At 34.2% G+C, this 19,521-nt stretch overlaps 3 protein-coding genes across 4 annotated transcripts in view; 1 reads left to right on the top strand and 2 right to left on the bottom strand.

Moving 5' to 3' along the window:
* The window catches only part of LOC126919317 (laminin subunit alpha-1), a 204,722-nt gene that overhangs the window by 64,485 nt on the left and 120,716 nt on the right, over positions 1-19,521 (bottom strand). The gene's annotated exons all lie outside the window — the stretch shown is intronic.
* Positions 10,556-11,993, top strand: LOC126919344 (uncharacterized). The gene is made up of 2 exons (XM_050728422.1): positions 10,556-11,033; positions 11,116-11,993. Exons 1-2 carry the CDS (start codon positions 10,824-10,826, stop codon positions 11,674-11,676), a joined length of 771 nt encoding a protein of 256 aa, XP_050584379.1. The 5' UTR covers positions 10,556-10,823; the 3' UTR covers positions 11,677-11,993.
* LOC126919349 (uncharacterized) lies at positions 12,903-15,122 on the bottom strand. Its single transcript, XM_050728430.1, has 2 exons — positions 14,626-15,122; positions 12,903-14,327 (listed from the first exon to the last, which is right to left on the bottom strand). Exons 1-2 carry the CDS (start codon positions 14,668-14,670, stop codon positions 13,908-13,910), a joined length of 465 nt encoding a protein of 154 aa, XP_050584387.1. The 5' UTR covers positions 14,671-15,122; the 3' UTR covers positions 12,903-13,907.

Here is a 19,521-nt window from a genome sequence, read left to right as displayed (position 1 = left end):
TAGAAAGAAACGAACTTTGTTATACTTTATAAATAAAACGTTATATTATGTAACAACGATACACTGAAAGAATTCAGCTTGCGTCTCGTGGAAACAATTCTAAAAAATCCTATGAATATTCGACTACTTTGAACAACGATATGGATTCACAGATGGTGTTTTCGTCTCGTAGGACATAGCAGAGGGTACGAGAAAGGAAAGAGCAAGAGCGAAACGCAGATGCATCGATATCACTCTAGAAGACAGAAGCTTCGACTACTTCGTGGGTCGTTTAACAAGATGGAATTAATTTTTATATCGTATAAGTACCGGTCGTACCAAAGCTGGGCTTGGTTGATCATACGATTTCATTAATAAGGAGGCGGTACCGGCAGATATGGTTTCCGTGTTCGATCTTCTGGTATTGTACAAGCTTACCGTACTGTAGCGTACAAATTACATTTCGCAGTACGCGGTTGAAATTGTTTTCTGATAAAAAAGATTCTTTTCCATAAGGTACATCTCCTTATATTTTATCGCAAAATATGGCTTGGTGTAACAATTACGATAAATAACGAAAGAAGATTCGATATGTTTCGGCTTTCATTAAAGAGATTGTAAAAGAAAGTATTGATAATTTGAGACAAACTTGCAACTAAAACCAGATTGCTTTAAAAAAAAGGAAGAGCTATGTCTGTACGTGGACGTATCTTGGAAAAAGTGCGTTAGTCTCGACGTATGTCCACGCGAATACGATCAAAGAATGCCTTGTTCCTCTTCGTCGGCCGTGTCTGAAGCTGTGTACGAACCCTTTCAAGATCACTAGGCTAACGTTTGCCCCATAAACTCGATTCATTCGCTGTTACAACCTCGTTCGTTATGTTTCTTTAAGATGCATATTTATATTACGCAGTGTTACGCAATAACGCGTAATATGAAAGTGAAAATGAAACTTGTTCAACTGATTGTTTACTTCTGCTCAAAATATTTATTCTTGCTGCTTTTTCTTTGAGATCAAAGAGAATTTCACAAGAGAAACTTCAGAAGAGAATACAGAACTTTGGATATTTTAAAACAACTTTGGATACACGAATTATTCAATTATAATTATTATGAAATTGTTTATTTTACCGCGATTTTTGCACATCATTTTCTTTTCGCTGTTTAATATTTTCAATATCTTCGATACTTGCCACAACAAAACTCTGTCGAAAATCGCATCCTAATTTCCAGATTTACGTACGCTGTGAAACGACTTGTTAAATTCACTAAGCATGCTACGAAAAGATCCTTCGGAGAAAGTTCCAGAACTACCTGAAGAATTCTTATTATTTCCTATGGTTATAACTGTTTTTCCCATTGTAAACTGACCACATTCGCCAAGGTTACAAGCAACTTTGGAAGGAGCATATTTTATATTTTTAAATTTAAATTTCGTTAGTTCTATCCTTAAAAACTAAAATTACAAGAAAGAATAAAAATTACACTTACTCAGAAGGTCGTGAACGTTCGTGATCAATGTAGATTTTCAACCTTACCAAAAGGGATACTCACCTGAAAGAATAGAAGAAAAATGAAAATGTATAAATGTAATAAGATTTAAGAATCGAATACATTGGTATGCAACTTGAAAAATATTAAAATACGAATAAAGCTCTTTTACTCTACTTTCTACTTCCTTTTTCGATATTTCTATTTTCTTAATCTCTTAGGTATAGCTGAATTCTGCGCTCAGCTGCTTCTCTGTACAGCACAGTTTCGACGGATAATGTCGTTCTCTATGCAAGCATATTGGAATGAAGTTTTTGACAATTAAATTAATATAATTTTTCTTAAAGATACGATGCATATACTTTAACGTTAATAATTTACTTTAATAATTAATAAATAATATAATTGAGTGTGAGATGTTTTAAAGCTTGTTACGCCACATAGACCAACGTCACAATTTTCACGCTTACAGGGCGATAGTGTTTTTCAAATTGCACTTCGTTTTCTATTCTGAAACGATATTTCGAGTTTCAGAAGATTCTAAAAAATTATAAGAATACCGATCGAATACCGATAATAATGGTATATTTATTTTAACGAAAAGCAACAATTGATACCTGACACTGGCGTATCAAAAATAAAGACTATCTGTATATTGTTAACACTATTATAAAACGTTGTAAAGACAAGAAAAGTGTGAAGCAAAACAAATGAAAACGGTGAGCGAAAGAATCAGTAGAATGAGCTACTATGGTCACGCGTCGTATCTAGCAGGTTAAGAAAATCCTCCCATGTATTAATACAAACTTAAAAACATGATTTATTTTTTGCTATTATTTATGGACCCAAATTTAGAAAAGCATTTCTAAAATATTTCTTTAAAATAGGACATAACCCCAATCGCAGGTATGAATATTGTGTTATAAACTGTGTTTACATTTTCTTACGTTTTCCAAGAGCTAAACTGTGTAAATACTGGTAAACGTTAAAACACAAAATAAAATTCATTTTATTCGTGAAACAAGAAATATATTACGCTACAATACAACATAATAAAAACTACATTACAACGCAAACGCTACCATAAACATTTATTTTCAACAGTTTTTTCTGTACTCTCTAATTCGAGTAACAGAAATATCTCCGACAACATTGTAAAAGGAAAGCTCCGCTAATCCTTCAATTTAGAATTAGTTCTGCCATAATGATTTCAGAGGAGAGCTTGCCTCGATTAGAGTTGCCAAAGAAGGAGCCCACGCCTAGCGACCGAGAAATTTGCGTTCATTCGCGTAATTAGAGTTCATTCGAGTAATTATATAGCATCGCGTCCAATCGGGTATCCCGATTCTGTCGCTAGCGTCATTAATAAACTTATTGATAAATACGTCAAGACCGACGAACGCGCCTCTTTTTACCTTTTTCTATTCTTTCCACTCGCGCCCACGTGTATCTGCATTCCCACTACGCGGACTCGATAATGAGAGTAATTACGCCCGCTCGTACCAGCACGTCATCAACAGGTACGTTCGCATAATTTCGCGATCGACTGCCTTTTCCAATGGGACCATTATCTTTCGTATTTGCGAGAATGTTTATATGACTAATGCTTGGTTCCTAGGATAATGCGGATAGCGCGAATGTGGTCGTTTTATTATTTGATTTTGTTTTATTCGATACATATATATTTTTTTTATAGTGTTTATTTTTGTCAATTTTTGTGTATTATATATGTGTATTTTCCATTATAAACGATGAATTCGGTTGTGAGGTGGTTCAGGCAAAAGTACCGATACGCCACGGTACGACATAGCCATGCAACATTACATTTTTTTTTTTTTTTTTTTTTTTAAGATTACTTTTGTAACTTAAATTTAAGCCACTGTTACGCTGTGCTTATATACGATATTTCCATTTCTGTCCTGAAAACCTGGTTGTAAAAATATATATTCGGTATATATATAGGTAAATGTATCGGTAGTCGGTACGTATATATTTAGTGGCCCTCGACAGCACACTTTTCAAGACTTCGTAGCTCGGACAACGGTGGCATTATAGTTAGTGTAATTACTTGCAAACGCTCAAGACCCAGGTCTTGAATCCCGGCACCCATACATATTCTATGTATATTATGTATATACTGTTTCTCACAATTCCTAGGGAAGAAGTCAGCGTTCCGGATGGTTGGAAAGAAAATTACCCAAGATACGAAGGAAGATAAAAATTTCATATCCTATTATACCATGTCATAAATAAACCCGTTAGTATTAGGCCATCCCATAAGTTCGTGCCGTTTTTCGAATGGTTATATATGTTAAGATTGTATACATGCCTTTCAGTTTCATGAAAATATGTAATCCCCGTCTCGTTGTACAGCTTCTTCCCATTTTTCATTATTCCGTCTCGATAAAATTTCTCTTGTTTTTCTTTAAAATATGAAATGTATACACAAAGGTCGGTACGAAATTATGGGATGGCCTAATACTATGAAAGAGAAAAGATACGCGAATAATCGAGCGATCAATTAATAATTATAATTATTAGGAACTGAAAAACTAAGTGATATATTACATAAAACACAGTAATACGATAGATAGACCGTAAAAATAGCTTAAAATTAGAAATGGTTTTCCATGTTAAAGTCTAAAGCTTTCTATACAAATTTTTCTAGAACAACTCGCAGCTCGACTCGCAAGAGCAGCGAAAATTTGTCGGACAATAAGTCAGTAATGACCGTATCAGAAGCGTTTCATAAAATTAGACCATAATCCGAGCCTCTGTTCAGACGCAGCTCTTGGCGATGAAACGATCGAGAATCTCTCTAAACACCACGTCGATCTACCCTTTTGTTAACGAGCCGTCGACGATCCTTTGTAACCGACTCGTCGACACGTTCGCTTATATTACGCATACTCTGCTTTTTCATCATCTGCCACTAAAAACACGAATTTTAACCCATTACGAAACGTCTGGCACTCCCAGTGAGCGAAGCAACACCATAGGCGATTTTTGGCTGTACAATGTACAACACCGTAAACGTGGCATACCAGAAGATGATGGAGAATTTCTTCTAATTTCATAACTTAATGGTATGGATAAGTTGCGATAGGATACGATTGAAATACAACATTTAGTTAAAGCTAATGAACGTCGCGACTGTTACGTGAAAGATTTATAGATCGTTTGGCAAAAATTTTACGATTTGGAAGTGTTATTTCGAAGAATTTAAAAACGGATGTATCAGTTCAATGTTTTTCAACTTTCGAGTGGTATTTTTCGGTTATTAGAAAATTTCTTAAATTTCAAGAAAGTGAAAAAGATTGTCCCAAAACATTGACGAAAGATTCGAGGATCGAAGAACGGTTAAGTATCTATTCGATGTAATTATTCGAGCGAATTAATTTCTTTTTAAGAAAATGAATTTTCCTTGGACAAATACATAAATTCCTAAAGAATTATTGTATCTATTTATTCGAATAGTTTGTCTATCGAACCGCTATATCAGAATTATTCGAATAATGATACAAGTAAATGTTGATTTATTCGTTTTAGAAAGTTCGTTTAGTACTTTAGTAATCTTGATAGATCATGTCTCTCTCATACTCGTTTCTTAAATTGCTCGTGTATATACATGTTACGTGGTTGGCATTGAACTTCAAATTACCTAGATTTCAAAAGTTTTTAAATAAAATTACACCTGATATCGTGTTATTATTTAACCCATCCCATCATTCTTTAATGCATCTTATAAAATGATTATACCATGCCATTAGAAGGACCATGAACATCCTACCTACGATTATTTTAATTTATAAAAGCAGATTCCTCTGCGCATAGACATTCATTATTTTCTCTTTTAACTCATGCTGAGTTCAGCTTGAATTTTCCAAGAATATAGATAGAGGAACCAACGATAATTTTTAAATTCGGAAAGATAGATAAAACAGGTATAACAAACATTTTTCACGTGCAATCAGAAAAGGCAGTTTCATCGTGCGATTAGAAAGTCGTTGGTGTGATTCTTCGAACACGTTCTGTCTTTTTGCTACTACGATGCCTTGGAATCGCGTGGTAGCTACGATAGATGCGCGTGGAATATGTCTTTTGGTGTAACGTTTTAGCAAAGACAATGTAAGAAGCGTAGAAAATCATTTTACATGTATTTGTCTTATTATTAAAGAATAAAAAGCATTAAACAATATATTTTTCGAGTGTTTTTCGTTTATCGAGGTAGTTCTTATGCAACTGTGTTAATCAAATTGAAGTTCATTAAAATAAATAATAAATACGATGATATGATGCTATTATGGAAATAATAATAATAATAATCCGATATATGTCGTTGCAAAAATACATCAATTTTTATTAAGAATTGCTTGGCAACAATGCATACTTAGTACAATGAGTCTCAATTTTCGAGGTTTATTCCAGAATTCTCCAATGATAATTGGTATTTCCGAATTCTTCCAAACTTGTTTAAATAGCACGTTAAAATCGGTTATTTTTATTCTACGTCTTTGTAGAATAAGTATATTGCAGGCTGCCCCAAACGAAAGCCATAAAGATTTGGTCGTACGTCGTAAACTGTAATTACTTTTGCACTGTGCACAGTACAGTTTAGAGAATTTTAAATTTAAATGTCCAAACTTGCTAAGCAAGCCCTTTTAACTAATAAAAGACAAAAATAGATTGTTCGTACTTGAGCCGGACTAGATATACTATTTGAAAATTTTTTAATAACGAGATTAATTTTTAAAAAATTATTTACAGATTTTATCATCTTTATTTATTATTCATCGACCGATAAACAAATTTAGTTTTACGCAAATATAACATTTCAATCGGAAAGAGACCGTTGTGAAATACAATTTATAATGTTCAAACGATGTTCGTTACCTGCGATGAATAAAGACACGAAAATCGAATACTTTCGAGCAATTTATTTCTATGGAGAAGTTTTACGATGGTAGCAGATGGCAGATCCCAAGACAAAAGGTTGAGAAACGCTGACTTACACCAATTTTCCTACCGCACCGATTCTTCCCTTCTGACCTTCCCATAAAACAATACCTACACATCGATCATCCACCTTAACACGTATTTGTAAGGGAAACACAAGTTAACCATTGATGAGTTGTTGCACGCGACGACAGGTTTTTCACGATGAAGAGTTCGATCTCGTTCGAACTGATTTACCCTTCCGGGGACTTATTGACGGAACGAAGCACCGCCATGGCCGGACGACCATGCGGCAAAATGACTTAATACGAACATACGAGGGAGTTACACGAGAGATGGCCGGTGGCGATTCGTCAGACCACCCAGCAGGTGATTGCCGTGGAGAGGATCTATCTACGAGCTCGACTGCCTTCTACGTGCTTTAATAGTGTTCTCGCTGCGCATTCCTAGATCGTCCTCTACACCAGACGGAAAACTCTCTCGGCCGGATCTCGCCTCCAGGCTCTGAAACTCGTCTGTGTCGTTCTCGTCTCGTGGATATTTTCTTCTTCCTCTTCTTTGAAATTTCTTCCTTTTTTTCTATCTCTTTCTCTCTCTATTTCCTGTTCGATACATCTTTTTTCCCTTCGCCGTTCGTTTCTTTCTTTGCACACGAGCTGTTTCGTGTTTATTCGTCCGGTTTACGTTTGTACTTACTCGCACGCTCGTTCGAGAGCTTTCAGCTCCTATAGCACGCATCGCGTGCATTGTGCGCCGGTTGCTTGTTGGCGACGTTGCTGCGTCGATCGTTCGAACCGACGTTCGAGCTTTCGTTTCGTGCTTCGTGCTTTACGATTTTCTATATGTCAAGTATCGCGTATCAATCGATTTCGCGATTTTACATCTTAATCTGCAACTTGGATCTAAATCATAGTTATTTCATCTTAATCTGTATTTGTATATCTTACGCGAAATAGGTCACATCGATCGTCTTTATTATGTAAGATAGAAAATATATAACATTAAAAAGAAAATGTAAAATCAGATATCTTAATGCAATATGGATCGTATACAGAAATATCAAAAATATCGATTTATAATTTATTGCTATAGATATATACATATATACATAGATCCAATTATACGATCAACAAGTAGCAGCATAACACCTATCGTGTTATAAATTGAATAGTATAAATTTGACATCATAGAAATGATCGTTCTGTTATATTTATTATATATTTCTTAACAATATATATCGATATGGGCCTTTCTTTCCTGAGTTACTTTCAATTAAACAGCATGTCAATGATCTTGCAATCAAAATTCACATATATTTTTCCTAAAATACGCGTTTCGCGATGAAATATATTAAACTGTAATCATGGTATATTTTATTTTAGCGAATGGTACATTCAATTATGTACCACAAAGGGGCGTTATTTCAAGTAGAAACACATGTAACGCGAGACGATAACCATACATTTTACTCAATTTTATGTTTAATTTATAGTCACTTTTACGTTGCATGTAATGTTCATTTTATTGCTTAGAGAAAGTACATGCAGCAATTACAATACCCCGTATTCCAATAAAAATGTTTAAACAATCCACCGTAAACTTTATCACCCGTCCAGCTAACCATTATATTATTCTTGTAAAAAGAACAAAAATGATTTTACACGCAATATTATTGTATATCATACTGCACGAAATATTATTTGTTACTATTTTATCCAGCAAGCGACAGTTATTAAACTATTCAAGGCTTAATTATTTCAAATATAATAATTAATTCAATATAATAATATAATAATTAATTCGTATATAAATTTAGTTTTGGGCCATTGACTTCAATCATCGACTTCGACTGATTTAGAGTATCGTTAAGCTCCCGTGCAGCTTTCTAATCCCTCGGATTGTTTGAGTCTCAAAATCTGCTTGCTTCTGCGGTGGTGTAAAATATCCGAAAGGACCGAAACAACTGTTTTCCACCAGAAAGTTCTATTTTCATAAATGTAACCGCTTCGTGGTGTATATCGTGACAACATCTATTCCGCGCTGACTAAATTTTACGTGGCATTACTCAAAGCTCAGCAACTTACGTTAATCCTATTACCCATGCAGATGTCTGTAACTGATTGCTTACAGAATTACAAAGACCTGAATACAGGATTATATCGAAAGTTTATTTTGCTATTACTTTTACTATTACACTAACAAAAAATTTCCTTACAGTTACCTGACATTTCCCTATATACAAAGAAAATTTTCTATGTGCAATTCTTTTACGATTTCGATCCCTTGTGAGATATTCCATTGTTTTCAAGTAATAGGAAAGAGTCTGCATAAATCATGGATCGCATGTGCCGCTATTTTAATAAAAGTAACGTTTTTTTGCAAATATGTTCTCCTTTTTCCTTTCATAGATCTCCATGGGCAAAATTTCTATCTTTAGTATTTGATATCCTTATCCTCGCCACATCCCTCTCGTTCTTTTCCTTTTCCTTCGGTGCCGGGATTAGCGTTACTATAATGATCAGGTATCGAGTCGTAATAACTGCATGTGTAGTACATTGCCACTAAACGACATCATACCGATTTAATGGCCCTTTCTTTGACGTCTCGTTGGCCATAGCGTTAATTAACAAGTACATTTTTCGTACGACGTGCTTTCTGGCAAAAGGAACGAAGCACGACTTCGGGATCTACCGCGGTAGAACAAAAGGACAGTCTATTTTGAGACCAAGAACAGAATAAAGACTAAAACATCGTTATAAGAAAGATATATAAAAATATATAAAATATAATGTTTAGAATATAATAATATATAATAGTGATAATAATATTATAGATTGTGCAATCGTTTAACAATACTCATCAGCATATAGCTTCGAAGGTCATTATTTTACTATTCCACATCTACAAGCTATCTAATTCTTTGTCTATTATATTTTTAACTATATTTAAAAATAGCAATAGCAGATAATAATTGAGATAAAACGATCCTAAAACATACAGAAATATCTAAACGCACTCGTTATCGTCGCTACAAGATTCTAACAATATCCATCGACGAAAGAAACTCCCTTCTTAAAATTAGCTAGATTCTCATATAAATTATCCATAATTGAAAAGTACTTCGTCGAAAAGGCATACATTAATTTTATCCACCAAACGCGTTAATATTCCGTCATAAACATTCGTTCCAATTAACATTCATTGCAATTTCGATAGAGACAAAGAGAAAGACACACGATATTGGTACTTAAGTCATCGAACCGAGTATGTAATCAAACGTATTCGAATCTAATCGTTATCAAGACCATGTAGACTGGATGCGACGCGTGTCTACGCGCGTAGTATGTCTCTGAGGATTTCTTCATTAACGCGAGCGAGATTCGTTATCGGCGCGGTTCGTCGACTTTACGATCGTCCATCGATTTGCAATAATTATTAGCATCGCGACTTGCTGCTTGCTTTGTTCCAAAATCAATTAGCCATCGCACGTTCGAACATAAGTATGAATGATTTGCGAGCGAGCAGAGCTTGCGCAAACGATCTTCAATCTATCGCGTTCTGTTTGACACCGATAAGAATGCCTGTGTCGATCGTCGTACACGATGTTTTATCGCTTATTTGAATAGAATTTTATGCGGCCAAAGAACAACATACTTCGTTCGTTTCACCGATTTCATTCGATTTAAAATAAATTTCCCAGATCGAACAGGCAAAGTAAATGGAATTAATCGAATTCGAACTATAACGGAATGTTAATTTGTAAATTTGGCGAGCTGAGATATAATTCTGATCAATGGATACGTCAGTTACCGTTTACTTTGGCAACGAATTTCTGCTGCATAGACATATACGTAAGTTTCGTTAAAGATTTTTACAATTATAATCGGAATCTCGATCGACGATTAATTAAAGTTTAGGAAATTGAAAATTTGACGCAGCTTTCCTTATGCTTCTCTAAATGGAGTTTTTGTTACATTGCGTATTCATACTCACAACAAGAGCATTTCTTTGTTTATAATAAATTAACAAATTTTAAACCGTTTCCAGTATGAATATAAATTTATTCCAACATCTTGCAATCGTGTAACTAAATCGTATATATTCGATAAATTTCGTACGAATGTCATTATTTTATCCGTACAGAATTTTCGACGCGGAACGTTGATTCAGACTTATTAGACGCTATGTATACATCATCTAAGACCTTTAAAACTTTTAGGACAATATAACTGTTCCGCAACTATCTACGTACCCTCTCCACTGAGGCACAGTGCGTGCAACGCAAAATTTACCTGATGTTCATGGAGATCTATTAGCAAGCACCAATGAAATGTCGTAGTTAGAAGCTAGAAGCTAGAACCGGGTTCCTATTGGTTAATTATCTATAGCAATTCGGCATGGAACTATATAAGGACATTCGACAGCAGCTATGTGATTATTTCAACCTGAACCTTCGATTTCACATTTACGTCGAACGAACTCGTCCAGAAGAACTCGACGTACATCAATCGTACAAGTCAAGTCGATTAGTGCTAGAAACTGCAAAAATGCATAGTTTGAATAAATTCAACCTTAAGAAGATGTGCTCAGAAAAAGAAGAAGTAAGTGTTATATTGTTCAATCTTAATTATTTAAACATTCGAATTAATATGAATAATTAATAATGAAATGTTTTTTGTATTACAGAAGAGCAATATGCCTTCAACCAACTCGAGTCTGCCATTAGACGACAGAACGGCTATTCGTTTCATGATGAAGAAAACGGAAAAATTTAATTATTCGATGGGAGAGAACGACGCTGAGGAGGCAGAACAGAACCATTTTGAAGATAAGCAAATGAACGGAGTTCAAGACGAAGAAATCAACAACGTATCATCATCCTTGTGCTGTCTGCTTTACAAAACAATCATTCAGGACCCAGAGAACGAGAAAAATATCCCGGAGGACCAGGAAAATACCCCGGAGGACCAGGAAAATACCCAGGAGAACCAGGAAAATATCCCGGAGAACCAGAAAAATACCTCGGAAAAGAAAAGCGAATCAGACTTCGTGTTCTTGAAGCCCAAGGTTTATTATTGCAATTACTGCAACAAATCATTTTTTCATGCTGCCTCCTACAGAAGACACATGATTCTCCATTTGAAGAAACTCCGCTGGTGCCGTAAATGCAAACGAGGATTCGTTTCACAAGCATGGTTCAAAAAACACAGATCAGTTTGCTATAAATTCATAAAAAAATCTGTTAAATAAAGGGTGTGTGGGTATTTTTGTTCATTTAGAGATCTCTTTTTTAATAAATTAGGATTAATAAATTAGAATCGTAAAATGTTGCAATATATGTTGCAATTTTGTGCGTAACTTTGGACGAATTAATGACATTTTCAATTTTAGAACGTCCATATATTTTATGATAAAGACACCATTCGACTGTATTATTAGATTTGAAGAATAAAACAACAGATATAGTTTGTTGCATTTTAGAATTTCTTAGAGATAAACATATTATTGTACATAATAAAATAATGTATCTCTATGTATTTCACCTTTCTACGAAATAAACATGTAAATTCACATAGAAAATTGTTGTTTGTTACTTGCGTCCTTTAAAATTCCCGAACATAATTTAGAACAAAGTTAGAAATTTTATTATAATAATCAATCAAACAGTTCAGTTTTTCTACGCGAGAACGTAAATCGAAAATAGAGTATAAAATTTCATATTTTTGACGAAGTTGAGTTTAGAAATTACTTTAGTTTGCGTAAACTTGACCACTCGGCGTTCAGGTGCGAGTGAACAATCAACAAGTTATTTCAATAAATAAATAAAAAGAATCTACTAGGATATTTTTATTTGAGGCTTCGTTTTCAGAAATATAAATATTGTACGTATTTAATTAAGAATTCATATATATTTCACAAATTCTGAAATCCTACTTTCTCGAAACAAAAGCGCCGCATCAAAAAGTTTCATTTCATATCTTCGATGTACTCTTTCGCGTAGAACCAACCCCCTTTCGACTGCATCACGTTTACTGGTTAACGTTTGAAGCGTAGCACGCTCCCGTTTCATTAGAGAAAACTCTTTCAGGAAAAGGTACCTTCGCGATAAAATAAAAACATGCAATCAATCAATTAAGTTTTATTCTATAGAAAATTATAAATTTGTCAATAGTTAGAAATCAGAATTTTTTCTTGTTAAGCCAGTTATTTTAAACATCCTTAAATCTTACAAATAGCGACATCATCTTTGTCGTTTATTTTGTCAGCATTCTCTTTTAAAGAAGCACTAGAACCTCGGATTTCTACCAGTTATCATTATTTGTTCGTTTTCCGACTCAAATTACTCAATATGATTCACGAGCGTGTTGCATATGCTCTTTTCACATTCAGTGTATAAACACTATTCTTTCGTTTTTTCTATCGCATCTATTTCTATGTCAAGGTTTTGGTGGAAATAAGAAATAATCGGGATGAAATTATGAGAAAATCACCTTTATTAAATTACGTACATTACAAACATGATGGAAAATATTCGTCAGCAATTTTGTGTATATACAATATATACCAGTAATATAAAAGAGCTTGAGTTTATTTCTTTATTAATCGCTTTAGACTAGATGTGTTATTTATGGTGTTAATATTGTAAAATTAATTAACGCTTAAGTAGTACGCTATTGTTCATTTAAAATATGGTTGCAAAAATATTTAATTTTAAAATGCTATAATATCACAAAGATAGATAAGCAGGTAGTGCTTCATTGGTCCCTATCCAGTATATTACAATAATTATTGTATTTATGCAAGCTACAGAAATATTCATTTAAAATATGGTTGCAAAAATATTTAATTTTAAAATGCTATATTATCACAAAGATAGATAAGCACGTAGTGCTTCATTGGTCTTTATCCAGTATATTACAATAATTATTGTATTTATGCAAGATACAGATATATTCATTTAAAATATGGTTACAAAAATATTTAATTTTAAAAAGCTATATTATCACAGAGATAGATAGACACGTGGTGCTTCTCTGGTCTTTATCCAGTATATTACAATAATTATTGTAATTGTGCAAGCTACAGATATAAATTTAGACCTAAAAGACTAAATATAATATAAATGTCAGGTATTTCACTGAATTGTACGCTAGATGTAATTCATGTTATGTAATTTTACACGATTATTTTAATTTACGATTTGAAAAATGATTTTTTTCAATTATTGTTTAAATTTTCTTCTGTGATGTAATTTGTAAATATGACAAATATAGAATTTTTCAAAAATGTGTAAAATTGCAGACAGAACAAAATTTTTCTATATAAAACGATGAGAATAAAAAATACAAAGTAATAATAAAAGTAATGAGATAGAAACAATGATTAATACTAAAATATTTAGTATAACTTTGATGAAAATGTTAAAATGTATGAATGATGTATAGAGAGATCTATTAATTGAAGTTCTAAATAACTGAACATTATTCCTTCATTGGCATTCTTCTAACATATTGACTGCAATGGGTGTGATGGTAGTATGTATGATGGCGACGAAGAAATCCAAAACTGTGTGATCGAAATCCACAGTGGATACAACGCAGTAGGTCTTTCGTATGATTCAGCTGATGTTTACGAAGCACTGCTTGGTTGTAGAATCTTCTTTCACAGTACATGCAGTTGTATACTGTAGGTACTGCGAAAACATGTTTTTTTGCCTCCTCGTTGGGTATGATGTTTGTTCCATTATCCTGACATTCGTTATCCTTTCTGATTTCCACGTTATTTTCTATTGACGGCACTATTTCAATTTGATCTATATCGTACATGTTGTACAATTCTGAATTAAGTAGAATATTCTCCAACTGCGATAACGCAACGGGATCGTCGAAGAGTGCTAAGAGCTACAACATTTCGTATTCAAATTTCAGTCAATAAGAAGTCGAATTCGCGGTGTTGTGGTCGAGGTTTTAGTAATATGTTGAAGATTAAAATCGGGCAACTTTCAAGTGTCTAGTTTGATTGTTTGCTATAGTTAGTGTAACCGAATTACGTTTGAACGCTGTTAATTGTTATTCAAACGTTACAATTGGAAATTAGACGAAAAAAATTTTATCAAGTATAATGTAAACTAGATTGCAAGTTAGTTACACTACAAGGAATAATATACTATATTAATATTTAATATGTTTTAATAAATACCTCATAATCGATGTTGCTAACATTTTCAGTTCTTGCCGTCGCCATGGTAACAACTATTTCTCGCAAAGGTTCGTTTTAAAAACCGATATGTTCCAAAACACAAGTACGATACTTCGCACTAGTCTTACTCTCAAGACAGATACTTGTTAAATGAAGTTTTATCTAAGGTCTAATTTGGTATTTATGTTTCGGCTTGCTTCAACTACCCCTATTTACAGTAGTGGGGATATCTCCCCTGACACTTATACCTGACACTTACAGTAAACCGATTTCTGCCAATGAGCTTCCACTTTTAAGGGAAAACCTGTCTATTACTCATCGCCTTAGGTCCAGTCCCCAAATTTTAATTTTTCTGTGACATTTCATCCAGCCGACTGATAGACAATTTGTAATTTCGCATACTATTCCTCTATGAAAATTCTTCTGATTTTTTATCTTTTGGAATTACAGTTCGACCGAATAACACGTAAAAGCGAGCATGACGTGCTCGTGGAAAAATAAGAAAAAAATTTAGAATACAATTTTTTCATTCTCGGTTTATTTTGCGAAAAAATCCAGTTTGAAATTTTATCAAGTATATATATACAAAATATAAATAAATAAATAAATAAATAAGTAAATGAATAAATAAATAGATAGATAGATAGATAGATAGATAGATAGATAGATAGATAAATAAATAAATTATTTATATTCATATATTTTTTATTTTATTATATATTTATATTCCGACTAGTTGACGTCTGGATCGACTCGATTGCATCCTTACGTTCTACGCAAATCAGTACAAGAAATGGTGACATGAGACTAAAATAGAAGAAGGTGCAAGGTTTACCGCACTGACTATTAAGAGTCAGGTAAGCGACAGTTATCCTTTATAATCCCAACAAATGAGCAGGTAGTTAGACAGGCAGTGATCAATCCGATGTTGTCAAACTAACTGTAGTTGTTATGTTAAATGCTGAAACTATGTGCACAGCTAGAATTTTTAAGGAAAAGGTCGATTGCCATTAACATGGAATTTTTGCACATGCACTTCCATGTTCGATGTTTAGAATCGATTCTGCAAAAATATCTCATATATTTATTAACATCCCGTACGTGTAGATATATTATATAAATTCGTATAATTAGAACGAACTATATCTCTGTTCTGTTTGCAGTTAAAAAAATAATGCTATAGGAGAAATATAAATGCAAAAAGATCTGTATTTCTCCATAACTTCTCTTTATTGATAATTGCAACCATCACTTTCCATAAATGGATATATACCTTTGGTACGTATGCCACGTAGTGCACCGCATTGAACATGTTGACCGAACAAAATGTCCGTAAAGTGTCAACTTCCCATATATCACGTGAAACATCTTCAAAATAGACATGCCGGAGATGAATCATCTAGTCCTTTGAACTGTGTTCAAATATTTTCAATTACGTTTCACGTATCTATGTAACAGCCGCGAAATTGAAGCTTGTTGAGCAGAAAGCATTTGCTCGACGAGCTTGGCTATTAATCTCGATCGTTGCGAAACGATTGATTCAAGATCAATCGGTATTGTCTCTTGTTCTGTAAGCGCGCGGTATCTCGCTTTTCTGTACCGGCAATGGCTCGTAGTAGCACTTAGCAAGTGGGTGGTACCCGAGTAATCTTGTTCTCATACATAAAACATACAGAGCAGCATTATATGTTGCCCTGCCTTCTTCTGAGTTATCGTCGAATGTGATTCGCGGTCACCGCTTCGCCTGATCCGCCGTCTGTCTTTACTGTATCAGCCAGCGATTCGGCGTGTTTCAATTACTGCAAAGCGTAAACTATGACTCGAAATGGAGAGTAATGCTTGCTACAAGCTATATGCTTGTTGCAATTCTTCAGACTGTTGCAATACATTGTCGTAGCAGTAAATTTGTACAGACGATACATAGCATTCATATTCATATGTCTGTGGAATTTCGTGTTTTCATTAGAAATATACGATTTGTAACAATCGTTTCCCGGCGATAGAATTAATAATCTGCTACCGAGATTATATATAGTTTATATATACGTATTATAAGAGAGAAAGAGAGAGAATCGAAATGAAAATACTTACCAATGTGTGAAGGAAGCTGGCAATCGTTGGAACGAACATTTATTAGTTGCTCTAAAAGAATTTTTTAAACATATCTTAATTGTAGCGTGTCATAGCGGAGGAGACTTCCGGATTATGATTTTCAAATAAATATAATAATTTCAAATTTTACTTTATTTTCAATTTTATTAAATTATATCGTTTTGAGGTGGAAATACAAAAACAAAATCCACATAGCGTCTCAACGTTGCAAGATAACCACGGTATCGAACAAAGAAGAAGAAAAGAGCTGAACGACGAGCGTATCCTCGTGATGCAGACATCTGCATATTATGCCCATATATTTACCGATATTTTAAATGGCGGAGCACAACCTATTATGGTGTTGACAGATTTGCACCAAGAAGGGACCCGTGAAAAGGGACAGAAAGGACAAAATGATTGCCGAGAACAGAAGCAATCAACCTTTCTTCCTTCTCCGTTCCTGTCCATGTATTATCAACAAGGTCTAACGCAGGAGCACAAAATACGAGTGATTAACGAGGTTTATCTTCGAAAATTGACATGACCAAATTCTACGCAGTTGACACGAAATGGTTGAATATACAGGGTGTCTCGGATGTTTTAAATTATTCAGGAAATAATTCCAAATAAAAATGTCATAGGAACGCACAAAGCCTGATAATTAATTCTGATTAATTATTAGGGGGGGTGGTCGATCGAAATTTTGCAATTCATGCGGAATAACACACAACAAAAATTTGTGAAGTTACTTGCGAGCCACAGGAAACATTTAGAATAGATTAGACAGAAACGACAAGAAGTTTACTCGAAATCTGTATCTCACTTCTGTAATCGCCTAACGAAAAGATCTAAGCTGATGTCGATCGAAGTAGAAATTTTATTACGCACGACCAAAAATTTGTATATTCGAAGATTTCAAACGAGATAATAGCTTCCGACAGTTTTAATTACTTTCTCAAGTAACTTTTCGAGCTTACTTTATTCTTTGGAAGCGTCGTGATATCTAAAAATCAAACGGTTTAAACTTCAAATCGAATCTTCGCGTATTATAAAATATAATGTATCCAAGGATAGGGTATCGACAAATCTATTATATAAAATAAAGTTGCCTAACGCAATTAAACTATCAAGTATCGAGGGGAAAAACTAATCGGTAAAATAAAACAGAATCGCTACACGTGTGTTACACAATATTTGCATCAAGTATTTAAATTCTATTATTAATTTCATTTGAATTCAACAAGCTTTTAATAAAATCTGCATTTTACGTTATACGTAATATCCAATCTGCGAAACTACTTCTCAGCATTCTAACCACGATTACCTTAACCACACCCAACATACGTCGACCCCCGTTCAGATTATTAAAAGGCCTCGATGAATTCCCGCGGTTGCGTCGATATTTTTAATCAATATCGATCACAGCCGGGTTAATTACAAGGGTGTAACGATGCAACGCGGGGAAAACGATGGGCACGCGAGCGAGTAATAAATAAAACAGCCGGATGAATGAAAGCCAGTGATTTGAGTGCCACTGAGATGCACTCGGATAAGATTCGACCGATGAACGGTCCATTTGTAAGTGGAATGTTATTAAGGCCGAAACGGTATACAGGTATTAAGCAGTGATATACAATTATTGCCACGTATCGATAATTATTGATTTGATGGAGACCAGCTACCCACGTAGCGCTCGATCCCGTGCCATGAAAATATGATCGTTTCAAGCTCGCCTAGACACCGTACCAGCAGCACGTTCCACGTGGGTGGATTGAATCGCTGCACGATGATATTGCGATCGGCGTAGGCAGCAGGGCGCAATTATAGACGTAGATGTGCAAACAATGTATACAGAGAATACATCGTCGAACAACGCGGCTTCCACTTCATTAAGAAGCTGTTTCTTGTTCTTTTCTTCCCTCCCGCACTCTTTTTAAGCTCTCCTGTCGATTTACAACTCGATGGAAAGGATGATTCGTGGAAAATGATTTGTGAGAAGAATAGTGTGTTGGAAATGACGAGTAGAGTTACGCGTGAGTCTTCACAGAGAGCTTTTATCATATGTATATTACTGGAAGCAGTTTGTGTCTCGTATGGTAGCTCGTTATTTGAGTCGAATGGTAGAACGAGCTTGATATTGAATATCATTTGTATTTTTATATCTTATGCGTATCTTTAGTATCTCTTCGTAATTATTCTTTTTTTTTTTTGCACGCAGTACAGTATCGTTTTTTGTATTATTTTTTTATATTATTTTTACTGACGTCGAATTGTCTGCATACTGGGTCGTTTAAGTTCATGCAGGTTTTTTTAGGTTCCTATGTTTCAAAAAATCCATCAAAATTCTTGAATACTCCTTCAAGCTTCCAGAACATCATCCAACAGTTTTTGTTGTTACACGTTACCTTGGTTCTTTGAAGCAAAGCAAAATTGAAATAAAAATATGGGAAAAATGAAACATTACATAAAATTACTGCTCGAAAATGATGCAGTATACAGGTGGAGGGTTAGTAAAGCACATATCATTATCTCTGTGAATGAAAAGTTATTCGTGGAACTTTGACAAGGAATATGTCGCTAGCATGTTACATAAGGGGAATTTACGACTCGAGTAATATCTACCTGCAGCAAAATATTCATTTATGCAGAAAGTTAAAAACACAATGTTTTTCTTGGGATTTACTAGAGACACTTTCTCGAATGTCGCGATTGAAGTCTTTGGGAGAAACAAAGTCTTATGATGTTGAAATCGTGCTTACAACACGATGTAGTGACCTTTTCACTCGATAAGACATGAACGTT

The sequence above is a fragment of the Bombus affinis genome, chromosome 8 (genome assembly GCF_024516045.1).
Source record: "Bombus affinis isolate iyBomAffi1 chromosome 8, iyBomAffi1.2, whole genome shotgun sequence".
Lineage (NCBI taxonomy): Eukaryota > Metazoa > Arthropoda > Insecta > Hymenoptera > Apidae > Bombus > Bombus affinis.
Note: the sequence above shows the minus strand (reverse complement) of the source record. Positions and strands in the feature narration are given on the sequence as shown.